We start from the raw sequence: 14,223 nt of genomic DNA, 5'->3' as shown, positions 1-14,223 counted from the left end.
AATGACCCTCTGAAGTCTGTGGCTATGGCATCCTGGGCAGGCTGCCAGGGGCAGTAACTGCCGGCCAGATAATCCCTTAGAAACTATGTCAAATGCCCACACAGCAGTGTCAGTTTCCTGCTTTCCGGGGAGCCTGGTGGTGGGGGGGGGGGGGAGGTGACAGGGGGCCCAGGACCCCACAGTGGGGAACCCAGTCTGGACAGTTGCTTCGGGATGGTGGGCAGATCGGGGTGGGGGACTCACCTGTCTAGGAGGCTGGGTGGCCTCTGGGCAGGCGACAGGAGCTAGGGCCTGGGCTTCCGCCTGGCATCAGGGGCGGGGAGGGGACCCGAGGCTTGAGCTCTGGTCTTCCCACCTGTTTGCCCAACTTTGCCTCCCTGTGGTGGCCACAGGCTAGCCGGTCCCGTGCCAGGTGGAACCAGCAGGGCGACAGGCGCAGGCAAACCAGCGAGAGTGAGAGAGACCTGGTTGGGTGTGTGGCTCTGTTGCAAGGTGCTCTCACGTGGGAGCAGCTGACCTTAACCCCTGCCGGCCCAGAGGCCAGGGACGCCCAGTCCCGCCCTGCTTGCACTGGCCACCGCTGAGCCCTTGGCATCAGCAAGGGACTGGCTCATGTGGCAGGTCCTTGGGAGACATTTGTGGAAAAATTCAAGGATGAATGAATGAATGGCGCATTCCTGCCCCCCCATCCCCTCACTGCTCCCCTTGCCTTCCAGCCGGCACAGCATCCCACCGCTTGTGGCAGGGCTGCTCCTTCCATCCCCACAGATCTGAGCTCAAATTCTGCTTCTGTGCCACCAAGTGACCGGCCGGATTCCTACACTGAGAATTTTCTATCACTTCCCAGCTGGGCAGCTTTGGGCAAGTCACCAGCCCCCCAGTTTCCTTACCTAAAAAAATGGGAACAACGGGGACGTCCCTGGCGGTCCGGTGGTTAAGACTCCTCGCTTCCAGTATTGGGGTCACAGGTTCGATCCCTGGTTGGGGAACTAAGATTCCACATGCTGTGCGGCGTGGCCCAAAAAATATATGAAAATAATAATAATAATAAAATGAAAACTAAAATAAAATTTAAAAACGGGAACAACACTGGCGTCTGCTCCTAGGGTTGTTTCCTACAGTAAAGTGAATGAATGTCTGTCCAGAAAGTGCTGAGAACTCTGCTGGGCACACAGTAGAGTTGCACCTTCCAGCTGCGACCCACAGGTGGCTGGTCTGAATGAATGACATGCAGGTAAAATACACATCGGATTTGGAAGAGCAGCTGTGCAGAAAAGCATGTAAAATAGCTCATTGGTTTTACCTATCGATTCCCTGTAGAAATGATAATAGTTTTGAATGTATTGCGTTCAATGAAATATAGTGTTACAAGTTATCTCGCCTGCTTTTGGTTTTTTAATTTTTTCAAATGTGGTTGCTAGAAAATTTTAAATGACATTTAAAAAGTTAAACTGAAATGGGCTTGCCTTGTAGTTCTAGCAGAAAACACTGGAATAGGAGCTTAATACGTATTAGCTGTGCAGCCTTTTGCAGTCACATTCTGTTGCCATTGTATCACATCTGTATTAGTTTCAAAGTATTTGTTAGCAGCTGAAACGCCTTGTGTCTTGTTTGCTTGTTTATTTGTCTTCTAGATGTCTCTCTCTCTCTCTTTTTTTTTGGCCACGGCATGCAGCTTGTGGGATTTTATTTTATTTTATTTATTTATTTATTTATTTTGCGGTATGTGGGCCTTTCACTGTTGTGGCCTCTCCCGTTGCGGAGCGCAGGCTCCAGACGCGCAGGCTCCAGATGCGCAGGCTCCAGACGCGCAGGCTCAGCGGCCATGGCTCACGGGCCCAGCCGCTCTGCGGCATATAGGATCTTCCCAGACTGGGGCACGAACCCGCGTCCCCTGCATCGGCAGCCGGACTCTCAACCACTGCGCCACCAGGGAAGCCCAGCTTGTGGGATTTTAGTTCCCAACCAGGGATCGGGCCCTCGGCAGTGAGAACGTGGAGTCCTAACCACGGGATCACCAGGGAATTCCCTAGATGTCTCTTCACTGAGGTCGGGGATTTGGTCCTGTTTATTCGTGTATCCTCCTGGCCTAGAACAGTGTCTGGTATACAGTAGGTGCCCAATAAATATTTGTGGAATGAATTAATGGAATATGGGGAGGGGGTGGAAGACTCATAAAGTCCCTCTTACCTGCAGGACCCAGTGCTGACAGCAATAGCCACGAGGGGGCGCCCGAAACCAGACAACCAGCCCCAGCTGGGCAGCCTCAGTTTTCCATCCTGCAAAATGGGAATATTGAGCAGGCACTTGGGGGGATGAAGCAAGAGGCGCAAAAGCCGCTGCCCCACGGGATCCCGGCCCCTCCTCTCCATTCCCAGTTGTCTGAGCCAGTGGTTCTCAAACTCTATCAGGCATCCGAATTGCCTTTGAAAGACAGACTTTGCTCATTGAAAGACAGACTGTGGGTCCCCGCCCCCAGAGTTTCTGATGCAGGAGGGCTGGGCTGGGGCCCGAGAACCTACATTTCTAACAAGCTCCTGGTTGATGCTGATGGGGGCAAGTCCAGGCACCTCGCTTTGAGGATCACTGATGTAGATCTTCTCTGGAGACAGATTCAAAATGAATCAGGAGTTCTATCCATGGCGCGTGTCCAGAGAACTTCTGGAGCCTTTTTAAAAAATGGTGGCAAAATACACATAACATAAAATTTACCGTCTTAACCGTATTTAAGTGCACAGCTCAGTGGCATTAAGCACATTCTCATTGTCGTGCATCTATCCTCTCCACCCATCTCCAGAACTTTCTCATCTTCCCAAACTGAAGCTCCGTCCCCAGGAAACACTGACTCTCCAGCCCCTCCCCCACCCCGTGGTCCCCACCATCTACTTCCTGTCTCTATGGATTTGAGTCCTCTAGGGACCTCATGTGAGTGGGATCAGACAGTACTTGTCCTTCTGTGTCTGGATTCTCTCACTGAGCATCACGTCCTCCAGGTTCACGTACGTTGCAGCGTGTGTCAGAATTCCCTTCTTTTTAAGGCGGGATCATATCCCATTGTATGAATGGACCACATTGTGTTTATCCATCATCTGTTGATTCCCTGGAGTTGTTTGACTCCTCCTCTCTGGGTAGGCTCAATTCTAACAGGACACAGCTAACCTAGAGGATCCCTCCACCTCATCCTGGGTCCTGTTCTCTGTGTCTTCCTTTTTCTTGATTTGTCTCCTTGTTTTGATGGAGAACATTTCAGGACCATCTTTCTAAGCCCTGGGTCGGACCGAGGCCTGCTCCCTCTTGCTGATTCCCCCTTATCCCATCACCCAGCACCCCTAAGCCCAACCTTGTCGGCCTCCCGCTGACCTCACCAGCACCCTGACAATGAAGAGGGATCACGTGTCTGGAGTCGGACAGGCCTGGGTGAAAACAGCCCAGCTTCACCCACACCAGCAGAGTGTCTGGACTCCCCCACCTGCCTCCCAGCAGAAATCATTAATAATGAATAAAACTACTAATAGCAACTTTTATTACTCCCCAAACCATGACCTCAGAATGAATGACTGCCTAACCATATCGTTGGTGAGTTCACCATTAGACTTAAATAATATTATTATTCTTAATACAATAAGTAAAGGGGATGCTTCACAACACGGTTCTTTGTGTGATTCCAAATATGTGGCTTCAGCTCTCTGGGCTCCTGTTTTGTCATGTGTAAAATGGGGATGATAATAGTTCTCATCTGGTTGATCAAATTGTCTTCTAGGTGTAATGTTCTGTGTTAGGTATTGGGAATATGGTAGTAGTTAAAAAAAAGGAAACAAAAAGCAGGTCCCTAACTTATGGAGATATTGCATATAAAGGCTTTAGCACTAAGCTTGGCATTTAAGGATGTTATTGTTACATATAACTAAATTTTACTACGTTATATATCATAAATAATATTTTTACGTTACATATTAACATTACTTATTATAATACCATATTACTGTTTAATAGTCACGTTAATGTATCATGACAATATGACATACAATTTGTATATTGTGCATAATGATAAAAATTTGTTTCTTATTATTACGTAACTATTACTTATATCAAACATAAGCACATGTAATATAAATTTTATTTTTAATATGGTGATAATTTTTAACTGTAATTATTATTTATGCTCGTTATGTATAATAACGCTCTTACGTACTACAGTAATATTGACAGGAATGGCGCTGCCCTTCCACCCCTGGGCACGTGAGGGCGCTCGCGCCGCTCCTGGGGCCCGGGACGCACGCAGGCCCCGCCTCCGAGCCCCGATTGGCGGTGCGCGCGGTGCGCGATGGCGCAGCGCCTGGCCCCGCCCCTGGCCCGCCCCTGACTCCCTGAGCCCGGCCCCTTCCCTCAGCTCTCCAGCCGGTGGCGGTTGTTGTTGAGCGGCGGCTGCGGCCGCATCTCGGGTCGCAGCCTCCGGCCGGCCGGCCGCCCGCCTGCCGGCAGGTCCGCGCGCGGCCATGGAGCTGGAGGTGCCGGACGAGGCGGAGAGCGCCGAGGCGGGGGCCGTGACCTCAGAGGCGGCCTGGGCGGCAGAGAGCAGTGCGGCAGCAGGTAACGGTTCCGGACCTTCCTCCTTCTCTCCCCGCTCCCCGAATGGACCCGCCCTGCCCCCCCTGCCGGGGCCCAGTGGACCCGTCCGAGCGCCGGAGGGGCGTCGGGACCCGCAGCGGGGAGGCCGGGACGTTCCACTCGGGGGCGCTCGCGGGGGGGACGGAACGCCCCACTCCGGGGCTGGGGGACGCGCCGCGGGGCCCGAGACGCCCCGCCCTGGGGGTCGGGGTGGCGCCGCCCATTCCCGGGGTTCTTGGGGGAGCCGGCTGTCTGGGAGCGGGGGTTGGCGCAGGGCCCCATTCTGGGAGGCTGTGGGTGGAGCAGACCCCGTTGGAGACATGCGGGGAAGATGGGTCCTCACCTCTGGGAGGGGTGCGACCTCTATTTAGGACGCGTGGTGGGTGGGTGCACTGCCTCCTGCTGAGGGCGCTTGGGAACGACGTCCCACCCAGTGTTGTCAGGGGGCTGCTCTGCGTGTGGGATAGTGGAGTACCCCCGTTCCGATGGGGGACCTTGCCTCCAAGGGGTGACGCTGTCCCACATGTTTCCCCCCGCCCCGACCGTCTGGACCCACTACTCGGGGCCGCCCACTTTGCTGGTATCAGCTTCCGGGCCTCACCCGTTTCCCTGCAAGTCGTCACCCTGTGGGCACATCTTACTGGTCGTTAAGGGCAGGGGCTGCTGTGGCGGAAGTGGGGGGTCTCGGAGGCCAGATGGGTCAGCCTCCTGACTACCTCATTTTTGTGGAATTCACCAGACCTGGTTTCTAGTCCACTGGCCATTCCTTCCCTTTCTGGGTCTCAGTTTACCTCCTATAACCGGAGGTAGGTAGGGGGATGACATCTCCAGGCACCTTCAGTGCCAGGGCTTGCCAGCAGGTGGGGGAGGAGAAGGCCCCCTGCAGCCTTTTCCCTGGATGTTGGGGGGCTGCCGTAGCTCTGTAGGGGCAGTGCTTTCTTGAGCCCCTCTCCTTGGCATGCCTCCCTGGCCCTCTAGCAGAGCAGGTTTGGGGAAGGAGGCAGCCTCGCCCTGCCCTGTGGGCCCGCGGTCTGCCTTTCCCTGGGGCGGTGTGCAGAGCCCAGCCACTGCCTGGTTCCTTCTTGGTCAAGGTTGCAGGCTCCCAAATAGGAAGTTTCTGGATCCGCAGAGTTCTCTGTTCCAGGCAGCCCTCTCTGGCGAGTCCCCTGTAGACACCCACAGGGGCATCCATCCTCCTTCTCCCCCGGGCCTCCCGAAGCTTCCTTGGCAGGCAGGGAGATGCTGTGCTGCCTGGGAGTTGGGAGAAATGTCTGGAGAAAGAGCCAGAGCGAGCGAGCTCCCCCGGGCTCCAGAGGACTCCCACCGCTTCCTTTCCTGCTGCCATCTGGAGCTGCTTGGTGGGTTACCCTGGTTCAGCTCCAACAATCCGGCCCTCTGGCTCCCGTTCTTTGCTGGCGGCGATGCCCTGCCTGGCCAGCCCCAGACATGGCAGAGGGACCCGGCTGAAGTCCTTTGTCAGCCCCCTGACCTCCGCCAGCAGCCCTCTGCCCTGTGCTGGGCAGAGACACAATAGACTAGGATGCAGTGCCCACAGGAAAGCCACACAGCATATATTTGTCTTATCAGGGGCTAGGTGATCTGATGGGGGCAGATAAAGTCCCAGGCCCCGGCTGTGGTTGGGTCTGAGCACAGGGACCTGGCCCATAAGGGGCCGTCCCCACTCCTGTCCCCAAACCCGCAGAAATCCGGTTCCCACAGCTGATCACTTACTTCACTCACTTTAGGGTTAATAGCTGTCTGTCCTCCGCCGAACCCGTTTCTCTTAAGTTTGGGGAACAACTGTCCATGCCTTTCCTGCTGCTCGAACAGATGCATAAACACACAGATGGGTCTGTTTGCTCACCAGGGGGTTCGTACGATGCCAGAGTCTCGATGCCTCTGCGCTAGTTTGGGGCTGGAAAGTTCTTTGTTGTGGGTGCCGTCCTGGGCACTGTGGGGTCCAGCAGCATCCCTGCCCCCACTCACTTGATGCCAGGAGCCCCCCCAGTCCTGACAACCACAGATGTCCCTGGACATCGCCCAGTGTCCCCTGAAGACACAGTCATCCGGGGTGAGGGCTGCCGTACTTCACCTTCACCCATCATTCTGTAACTTGCTTGCTTTTTATCCATAATACGGCATTTTTTCCCCACGTTGGTATCAATTCTTTTCTTCAGAGAGAGAGAATATGGTGCTGTGATTGAGAAGGTGGAAACCCCTTATCCTGCCTGGGTTCCACTCAATTTCTCTGTGACCTCACAGGGCCTTGATCTCTCTGAGCCTCAGTGTCCCCATCTGTAAAATGGGGCCACACTGCCAGCTTTACCTGAGTTAGCGCATCAGCAGGTGGAGGGCGCTAGGTGAACTTTAGTGACAGCCCACCCCCTTTAGGCATGAGCTTCCTGCTGAGGGACGATCCAGTGGTTTCTGGAGCCGCCTTTTGCTGTCACAAGCGATGCTGCAGTAAACATCTTTGAACGTGGGCTTGTAGCCGTGGTACTTTCAGTTCTAGTGGTTGGAGTCCCCGCCTTGGAACGGCTGGGTCAGGCGCAACCAGATTGATGCCCGCTGGCTTTCTGGAAAGGTCCGGCAGGAGCCAAGAGAGACTATCTCCTCGCAGCATTGCCAGCTCCGGATGTTATCGGCCTCGGCCATTTTGGCCAATCTGATGGGAGGTGAAATGTATCGGTGGTGTTTTAGAATCCGGTTACTTTAAACTCCTGGGCTCCCGAGGCCCGGACCAGGGAAGGCCCGATGGTGTTCTCTGCTGGCTTTTGGGGACTCTGTGGAGTGCCTGGTTCTGTGGAGGATCTCAGGAAGGCTGGGCTCTTGGGCACATTCACGGGGCTCCTGTGGGTGTCCACGAGCTGCCTGTGGGCTTTGGCCTGAGCTGTGGCCTGGTGTTTCTGAGCAGTTTCCCTCCTGTCCTTCCTGCTTCCGTGATGTCTCAGAATAGTCAGCTGTGTTCCCCTCTGACCCCTGGCCCCTCCCACGTCTAACCTGGTGGCAAATTATGTCGGCTTTGTCTTCAAAGTGGACCGGAAATCCACCCATTTGCCCCCCACTCCCTGCCACCACCTGGTTCATCCATGTGAATTCAGCCCCATCATCCATGGCTGGCCTGGCCCCCTGTCCCTTCCTGTGCTCCCTCCCGCTCACTCCAGAAGGCTCCCACTAAAAGCTGACTCAGGCCCCGCCCCTCCTCTGCCCACAGCCCTCCAGGGTCCCACCTCCCTGGGACCTGCGCACCACAACGAAGAGTAGCCCCCCTTCGCTACAACTAGAGAAAGCCCGCACATAGCAACGAAGACCCAACACAGCCAAAAATAAATAAAATAAATAAATAAATAGCAGATACTATCTAAAAAAAAACAAGAGAGAGAGGCTGATAAATGGGACCACATGAAAACAAAAACACCTGCCTGGCATTGATAATCATCTTAAGAGAAGATGGGAAAAGCTACTTAAACTTACTTGTGTCATGGATTTAAAAAAAAAATCTTCCGTAATATATAAAGAGCTCCCACAGATCAATAAGAAAAAGACTGGTAAATAATTTGAAAATGGGAAAGATACAATCAGTATACAGTTCCCAGAAAATGAATAAGAGTCCTGAGATGTGTAGGATTAAATGCAGGAATGGGGTGAGTGGTGAAAAGGGGTCTGCCCAAGTCCTCCCTGCGGCCCACAAGGCCCTGCACGACCTGCCCCGTCCCCTCCCTGCCCTCCCCTCCTCCCTCTCTACCCCTCGCTCACTCTGCTCCAGACACACGGGCCTCCTCGCGGTTCCTCCAGCTCGCCAGGCCTGGTGCTGCCCCACTGTGCCCTCTGCCTGGCATGCTCATCCTCCATATCCCTGTCATTTGCTTCCTTAGTTCTTTCAAGTTTTTGCTCTACTGTGTCCTCTCAACGAGACTTCCCATGACATTTGAGGGAGGCCTGAAGGAGGCGCAGGAAGCCAGCAGGGCCCAAGCAAAAGGCCTCATGTGCTCGAAAAGCAGCGTCCGGCCAGCATGGCTGGGGGTGGGGCCTCATCACCAGGGGCCTCCTCTGTAGCTGTGGGCGGATTGTAACCGCCGGCAGCAGCGTCCCTCCTCTGCTCATTGGTAGTCAACAATGGCCTTTGGAGGCAGAAGGCTCCCGGTTCTAATCCCGCCCTGGCCACTTTCTAGTGAGGCCATGTCCGGCGCTTGGCCCGGCAGCCTGGTCCTCTCCGTGGAGAGCCCTCAGGAGCCGGACCGCCTTTGCCAGCCAGGGGGTCCTCTGCCTCGGTGTCTCCATCTGTGAAATGGGCGTGATGACTGTGCCTTTCTCGTGGAGCTGGATCAGGTCGATTGGCTTGTAGAGCCCTGGAAGGGTGCTGCCCTGGCTGGCCCCACGTGGGTGCCAGCTCGAGGGACCGCTTCCCCCAGAGCCTGGGTGGGCGGGGCCGCCGTCTGACTCGGCTCACGGGGACGTGCGGTCACCTCTTGCTTTGCCCTTGGGCAGGGCCTGTTGGACATTATGGAGCACCTCCTGGGGGGGCAGGGGTCCGGCACCTGGGCTCCCTCACCTTCAGATTGGTAGGGGTTAGGATGCGATGGCGAGCTAGTAAACAGGTGAGGCCCGCGGTTGCAGACTGGGGCCCCGGGTCCATCCCGCCCACCGGTTTTTGTCTGTCACGTCTTCCTGACGCTTCGCCACACCCTGTCATTCGCCTGTGGTCCACGGGGCTGTCTAGCTACAGCGGCAGAGCTGAGAGTTGAGACAGAGACCCGTGGCCTGCAAAGTTGGAGACACTCACTGGCTGGTCCTCTACGGAGAACGCTTGTTGACCTGAGTCAGACCACGCCAGCCCATGGGGAGCTGCCAGAGCAGTGAAATGGGCGCCGTGGCCCCAGGGGGTGACCAGGGCCTGCTGCTACCAGGTGGTCAGGGGAGCAGGTGACCCAAGCAGCTGCGGTTGAGCATTCAGGCAGAGGGATCAGCAGTGCAAAGAGCCTGAGGCAGGAATGAGCGTGATTTGTTCCTCAGAAGGGAAGGGGTGGGGGGCCTGGCCCTGCTCGGGTTCTGGTCTGAGTCCAGTCGGTGGTGCTGGTGGGTTTAAGCAGGGCAGAGAGTCATGTTTTACAGAGCGAGAGCCCTCTGCCTGCCTGGTGGGGAGGGGCTGCGGGGGTGGGCATCCAGGTAAGTGGGGCTGGGGGCCTGGATGGTGGTCTTGTGGCAGGGAGGGTGGGTAGGGAGGCCTGCACCCTGGAGTTGGTGGGGGGAGGGCGGTTGGTGAGGGCCCAAGGAGGAGCAGGTCTGGGGGTCCAGGCCCTGGCAGGCTTGTGCTGATGGGTGAGGAGCAGATCTGGGGGGCTGCTCGGGGCCCCCAAGGCTGGTGGATTCCCACGGGATCCTGGGCAGTGTGGCCTGGGGCTTGACCGGGCTCAGCCCTGCCTGGGCTGAGGACAGTGTGCCTGCCTCCACCTCTCAGAATGAGGGCAGGGGTCCCAGGGATTCGGCGGGGCATGGAGAGGTGAGCCCCGCACCCCCGGCGGTGCTCGTTAAGTGACAGCCGTGTGGCCCGGGCATTTACCAGCTTGGTGACCAGGCCCCGGGCCCTCCTGTTCCTGCTGCCCACACTGAGCTGCGTGGCACCACGTGTGACAGGGCAGGTCGGGATCCCGCTGGGGATTTTCTGACTGCTGCCAGCTGGACAGCGGGGACTGCGCACGTGGGGGGATTACTGACCTGGGGATTAGCCTTGGCGCCCCTGTACTAGGTGCCACCAGGCCCCATGGAGGGGTTAGGGGTCCAGCCTGAGGGGCCGCAAGTGCCTGAGCCAGTGGGAAGGCATTTGGAGACCTGGCCTCTGGCTCTGACCAAGGAAAGAGACCCCAGCATCTGCCCCAGTTGCTATTCTCTCTCGATCATGCACGTGTCATGCACACACATGGGCCGTTATCCTGGGGGCACGGGGTTGCCGTTGAAGGTTTGGGGCTGTGGGGTGCAGGTCAGGTGTTCGTGAGCAGATGCTGCTGAAGACTGCTTGGGCCGGGTGCTGGGGAGGCCCGAATGAGACGGGCACGGTCCTTGTGTGCGTGCCGGGGGTGCGGGTGGGGTGTGTGCAAACAGTAAGTGATGCAAGGAGAGAGAGGTGTAACACGGCAGGGGAAGCGAGTGCCGTGGGGAAGAGCAGAGTGGAGAAGGGGAGAGAAAAACGGGCGTGGGGGGAGTGATGGAGGCCAGGTACTCAGGAGGGGCGACGGGCAACATCTGAGCAGAGATATACAGGAAGGAGGGGATGTGCACTGAGGGGGTGTGGGGAGAGGCTCCCAGGCAGAGGGCACAGCCCGTGCAAAGGCCCTGGGGCAGGACTGTGCCTGGGTTGTTGCAGGAACAGTAAGGAGGCCCATGTGGATGGAGCAGAGTGAGTGAGGGGGAGAGAGGGAGGAGGGGAGGACAGGGAGGGGATGGGGCAGGTTGGGCAGGACCTTGTGGGCCGCGGGGAGGACTTGGGCTTTTACCCCCAGGGAGGAGGGATCCCTGGAGGGCTGTGGGCAGATTAGGGGCGGGGCCTGACTTAGGTGCTCACGGGCTACTTCTGGCCACTGTGGGGGAAAGACTGTGGGGAGGGAGTGTGGGAGCCCGGGACCACGGTGGAGGGGACTCTGCTGGTCCAGGTGGTGATGCTGGGACTTGGGCTTGGGTGGAGGCAGGAGGAAGGAGTGATGCAGAGCAGATTTTAGAAGCCGAGTTGACTGAACTTACTGAAGGGGTGAGTGTGGCGGGGGAGGGGAGAGTAGAGGGTGACTCCCAGGTTGGGGTCTGAGCCCCTGGAAGGGCAAGCTGCCTCAGCTGAGATGGGGGACGGTCGGGCGCAGTGTGAATATGAGACATGGAGACGTGGGGGGCAGAGGACCAAGTTTGGAGCCCAGGGGGTTATTGGGCAGACGGCCATGGGGCGAGGAGGTGGGGACGAGGCAGGGAAAGGGCCTCCTCGTGCAGAGCGATGACCGGGCAGCTGATGTGTCCGTGGGGGACACGTCGTAGAGCCCCTGGCAGGACATGGCCTTTACAGCGTGTGACGAGGGGAGGTGACCGAGGGGCCGAGCGCAGGTGGAGAAGAGTCAGGATGTAGGGTCCCAGCAGCCACGGGAAGCTCATTGGTGAAGCAGCATCCAGGCACGCCTTCCTCTCGGGGATCCCATGAGGATTAGATGAGCCAGCGCATGTGAACCGTCCAGGACGGGGCCCAGCTTGTGGGAAATGGAGGCCCTGTCTCTGCAAGCCAGTTCGGACGCGGAGAAAGCACGGGTCCTTACTGGGGTTTCTGCAGGATGGGAGGGACGGGCAGCGTTGGCACCCTGAGCCAGCTTGGGATCGGCTCGTTCGATGGCGGCGGCTGTGGGCTGGCATGGGCTCTGGCTGGGGGCGGTTGAGGCGGTGCCCCTGGGCTTGCGTGTGAGCAGGATGAGGAGTGCTGAGGGTGTGGCCCATAGTGGCTTGGTTGGCACGGCAGAGATCTGCTCACAGGCAGATGGTTTGTGATCTAGGGGCTGGCTGACTCCAGGAGGGACAGTCCCCAGGTCTGCAAGGTCCCCGAGATGTCAGAGCATCATAAGATGCACGTGATGAACCCAAGGTGAACCGTTCCAAGTTCCCTCCAGCAAGGGTGAGAGCTCCGTGCCTCGCCCATTTCTTCCATCTTTGCCAAACTTATGGCACAAAGGGAGGTCTGGGTATTTATCATAACGTGAATCAGAGGGAAATGTGAATCAGAAGGAAATGTCTTCACATATTTTTTCCTTTTAATGTTTCATCTTTGTTTTATTAAAAATGTATCCCAGCAAAGGGAGCAGAGACTTGCCCGCCCAGGTCACACGGCAGTCCAGTGGCACTGGACTGCCTCACCTTGACAGCATCCTGCACTTTGTCAGAGCTGGAAAATGGAGCATCGGCCACCAGGGAGTCCTTGGTGCCTTTGCCCCCACAAGCATTCATGTCTCCACTCTGTCTTGTCTTGATTCCACACTCACAGACCCCTTTTCACCACTCACCCCACTCCTGCATTTAATCGTACACATCTCAGGACTCTTATTCATTTTCTGGGAACTGTATACTGATTGTATCTTTCCCATTTTCAAATTATTTACCAGTCTTTTTCTTATTGATCTGTGGGAGCTCTTTATATATTATGGAAGATTTTTTTTTTTTAATCCATGATACAAGTAAGTTTAAGTGGCTTTTCCCCATCTTCTCTGAAGATGATTATCAATGTCAGGCCGGTGTTTTTGTTTTCATGTGGTCCCATTTATCAGCCTCTCTCTCTTTGTTTTTTTAGATAGTATCTTCTATTTATTTATTTATTTATTTATTTATTTTTGGCTGTGTTGGGTCTTCATTGCTATGTGTGGGCTTTCTCTAGTTGTAGCAAACGGGGGCTACTCTTCGTTGTGGTGTGCAGGCTTCTCATTATAGTGGCATCTCTTGTTGCAGAGCACGCACTCTAGGCACGTGGGCTTCAGTAGTTGTGGTGCGTGGGCTCAGTAGTTGTGGCTCTCGGGCTCTAGAGCACAGGCTCAGTAGTTATGGCACACGGGCTTAGCTGCTCCGCGGCATGTGGGATCTTCCTGGACCAAGGCTCGAACCTGGGTCCCTTGCTTCGGCAGGTGGATTCTTTTTTTTTTTTTTTTTGCGGTACGCGGGCCTCTCACCGTTGCGGCCTCTCCCAATGCGGAGCACAGGCTCCAGACGCGCAGGCTCAGCGGCCATGGCTCACGGGCCCAGCCGCTCCGTGGCATGTGGGATCTTCCCAGACCAGGGCACGAACCCATGTCCCCTGCATCAGCAGGCGGACTCTCAACCACTGCGCCACCAGGGAAGCCCAGCAGGTGGATTCTTAACCACTGCACCACCAGGGAAGTCCCTATCAGTCTCTTTTTATGGTTTCCCAGTTTGGCGTCATGATGGAAATGTGTCCTCTGTTCCGAGGTTACAGTTAAATTCTTCTAGTACTTCTATAACTTTACTTATTTTTTTCTTTACATTTAAATTCTTGCTTTATTTGGCATTTATCCTGGCATGAGATGTACAAGGGTTTAATTGAGCCAAGTCTTCCCAGGTGGCTCAGGGTCAGCCCACCCCCGCTTCCTGGGTAATCTGCTTTCCTCACGGATTTCAGGTGCCACCTTGATTACAGACCAGATTCTTGCGTGTAGCTGGTCTATTTCTGGGCTTTCTGTTCGGTTCTCCTTGTCTGCCTCTGTCTTCGTGCAAAAGGCATGCCTTCAGCTACAAATAATAACATGCTTACTGGAAAAAAGCAGCAGCCCAGACCTGCAGTCAGTGGAAAGTGAGCATTTATTTGTCTTGACCCTCCGTTTCTACGGAGGTAATGACCGTTATTCCGGATGTTTACCTGTCTCCATATATATTATTTTTTTTTTAACGTTTTATTTTGAAGCCTGTGGAAAGTTGCAGGGACACTCTGGCGACACCCACACGCCCTCTGCCAAGGGAGGGAGGACACGCGGGGCCAGGCTCCACCTCTGTCACCCCATCATCACAACTGATCCCCATGCAGCAGCCTCGTGTGATGTACGTTTCTGTTTAAAGACGCCTTGTCTGATATCAGTTGTTGATTCATTC

General features: G+C 55.7%; 2 protein-coding genes across 9 annotated transcripts in view; one reads left to right on the top strand and one right to left on the bottom strand.

Moving 5' to 3' along the window:
* TJP3 (tight junction protein 3) overlaps window positions 1-375 on the bottom strand; it is a 29,394-nt gene extending 29,019 nt beyond the window's left edge. Inside the window, exon 1 of the mRNA XM_019940938.3 lies at window positions 244-375. The gene's annotated coding sequence lies outside the window, so the exon portion shown is untranslated. The remainder of the gene's footprint in view (window positions 1-243) is intronic.
* Window positions 376-4,378: 4,003 nt separating this feature from the next.
* The window catches only part of PIP5K1C (phosphatidylinositol-4-phosphate 5-kinase type 1 gamma), a 59,034-nt gene continuing 49,189 nt past the window's right edge, over window positions 4,379-14,223 (top strand). For all 8 annotated transcript variants that reach the window (XR_012331155.1, XM_033854771.2, XM_033854769.2 and 5 more), the window contains exon 1: window positions 4,379-4,590. Coding sequence is in view for 7 of the 8 variants with exons in the window: in XM_033854771.2 (XP_033710662.1) it covers window positions 4,497-4,590 (94 nt within the window). In the remaining variant the exon portion in view is untranslated. The remainder of the gene's footprint in view (window positions 4,591-14,223) is intronic.

This window comes from Tursiops truncatus, chromosome 3 (genome assembly GCF_011762595.2).
Source record: "Tursiops truncatus isolate mTurTru1 chromosome 3, mTurTru1.mat.Y, whole genome shotgun sequence".
NCBI lineage: Eukaryota > Metazoa > Chordata > Mammalia > Artiodactyla > Delphinidae > Tursiops > Tursiops truncatus.
This window is presented reverse-complemented; position numbering and strand designations above follow the sequence as displayed.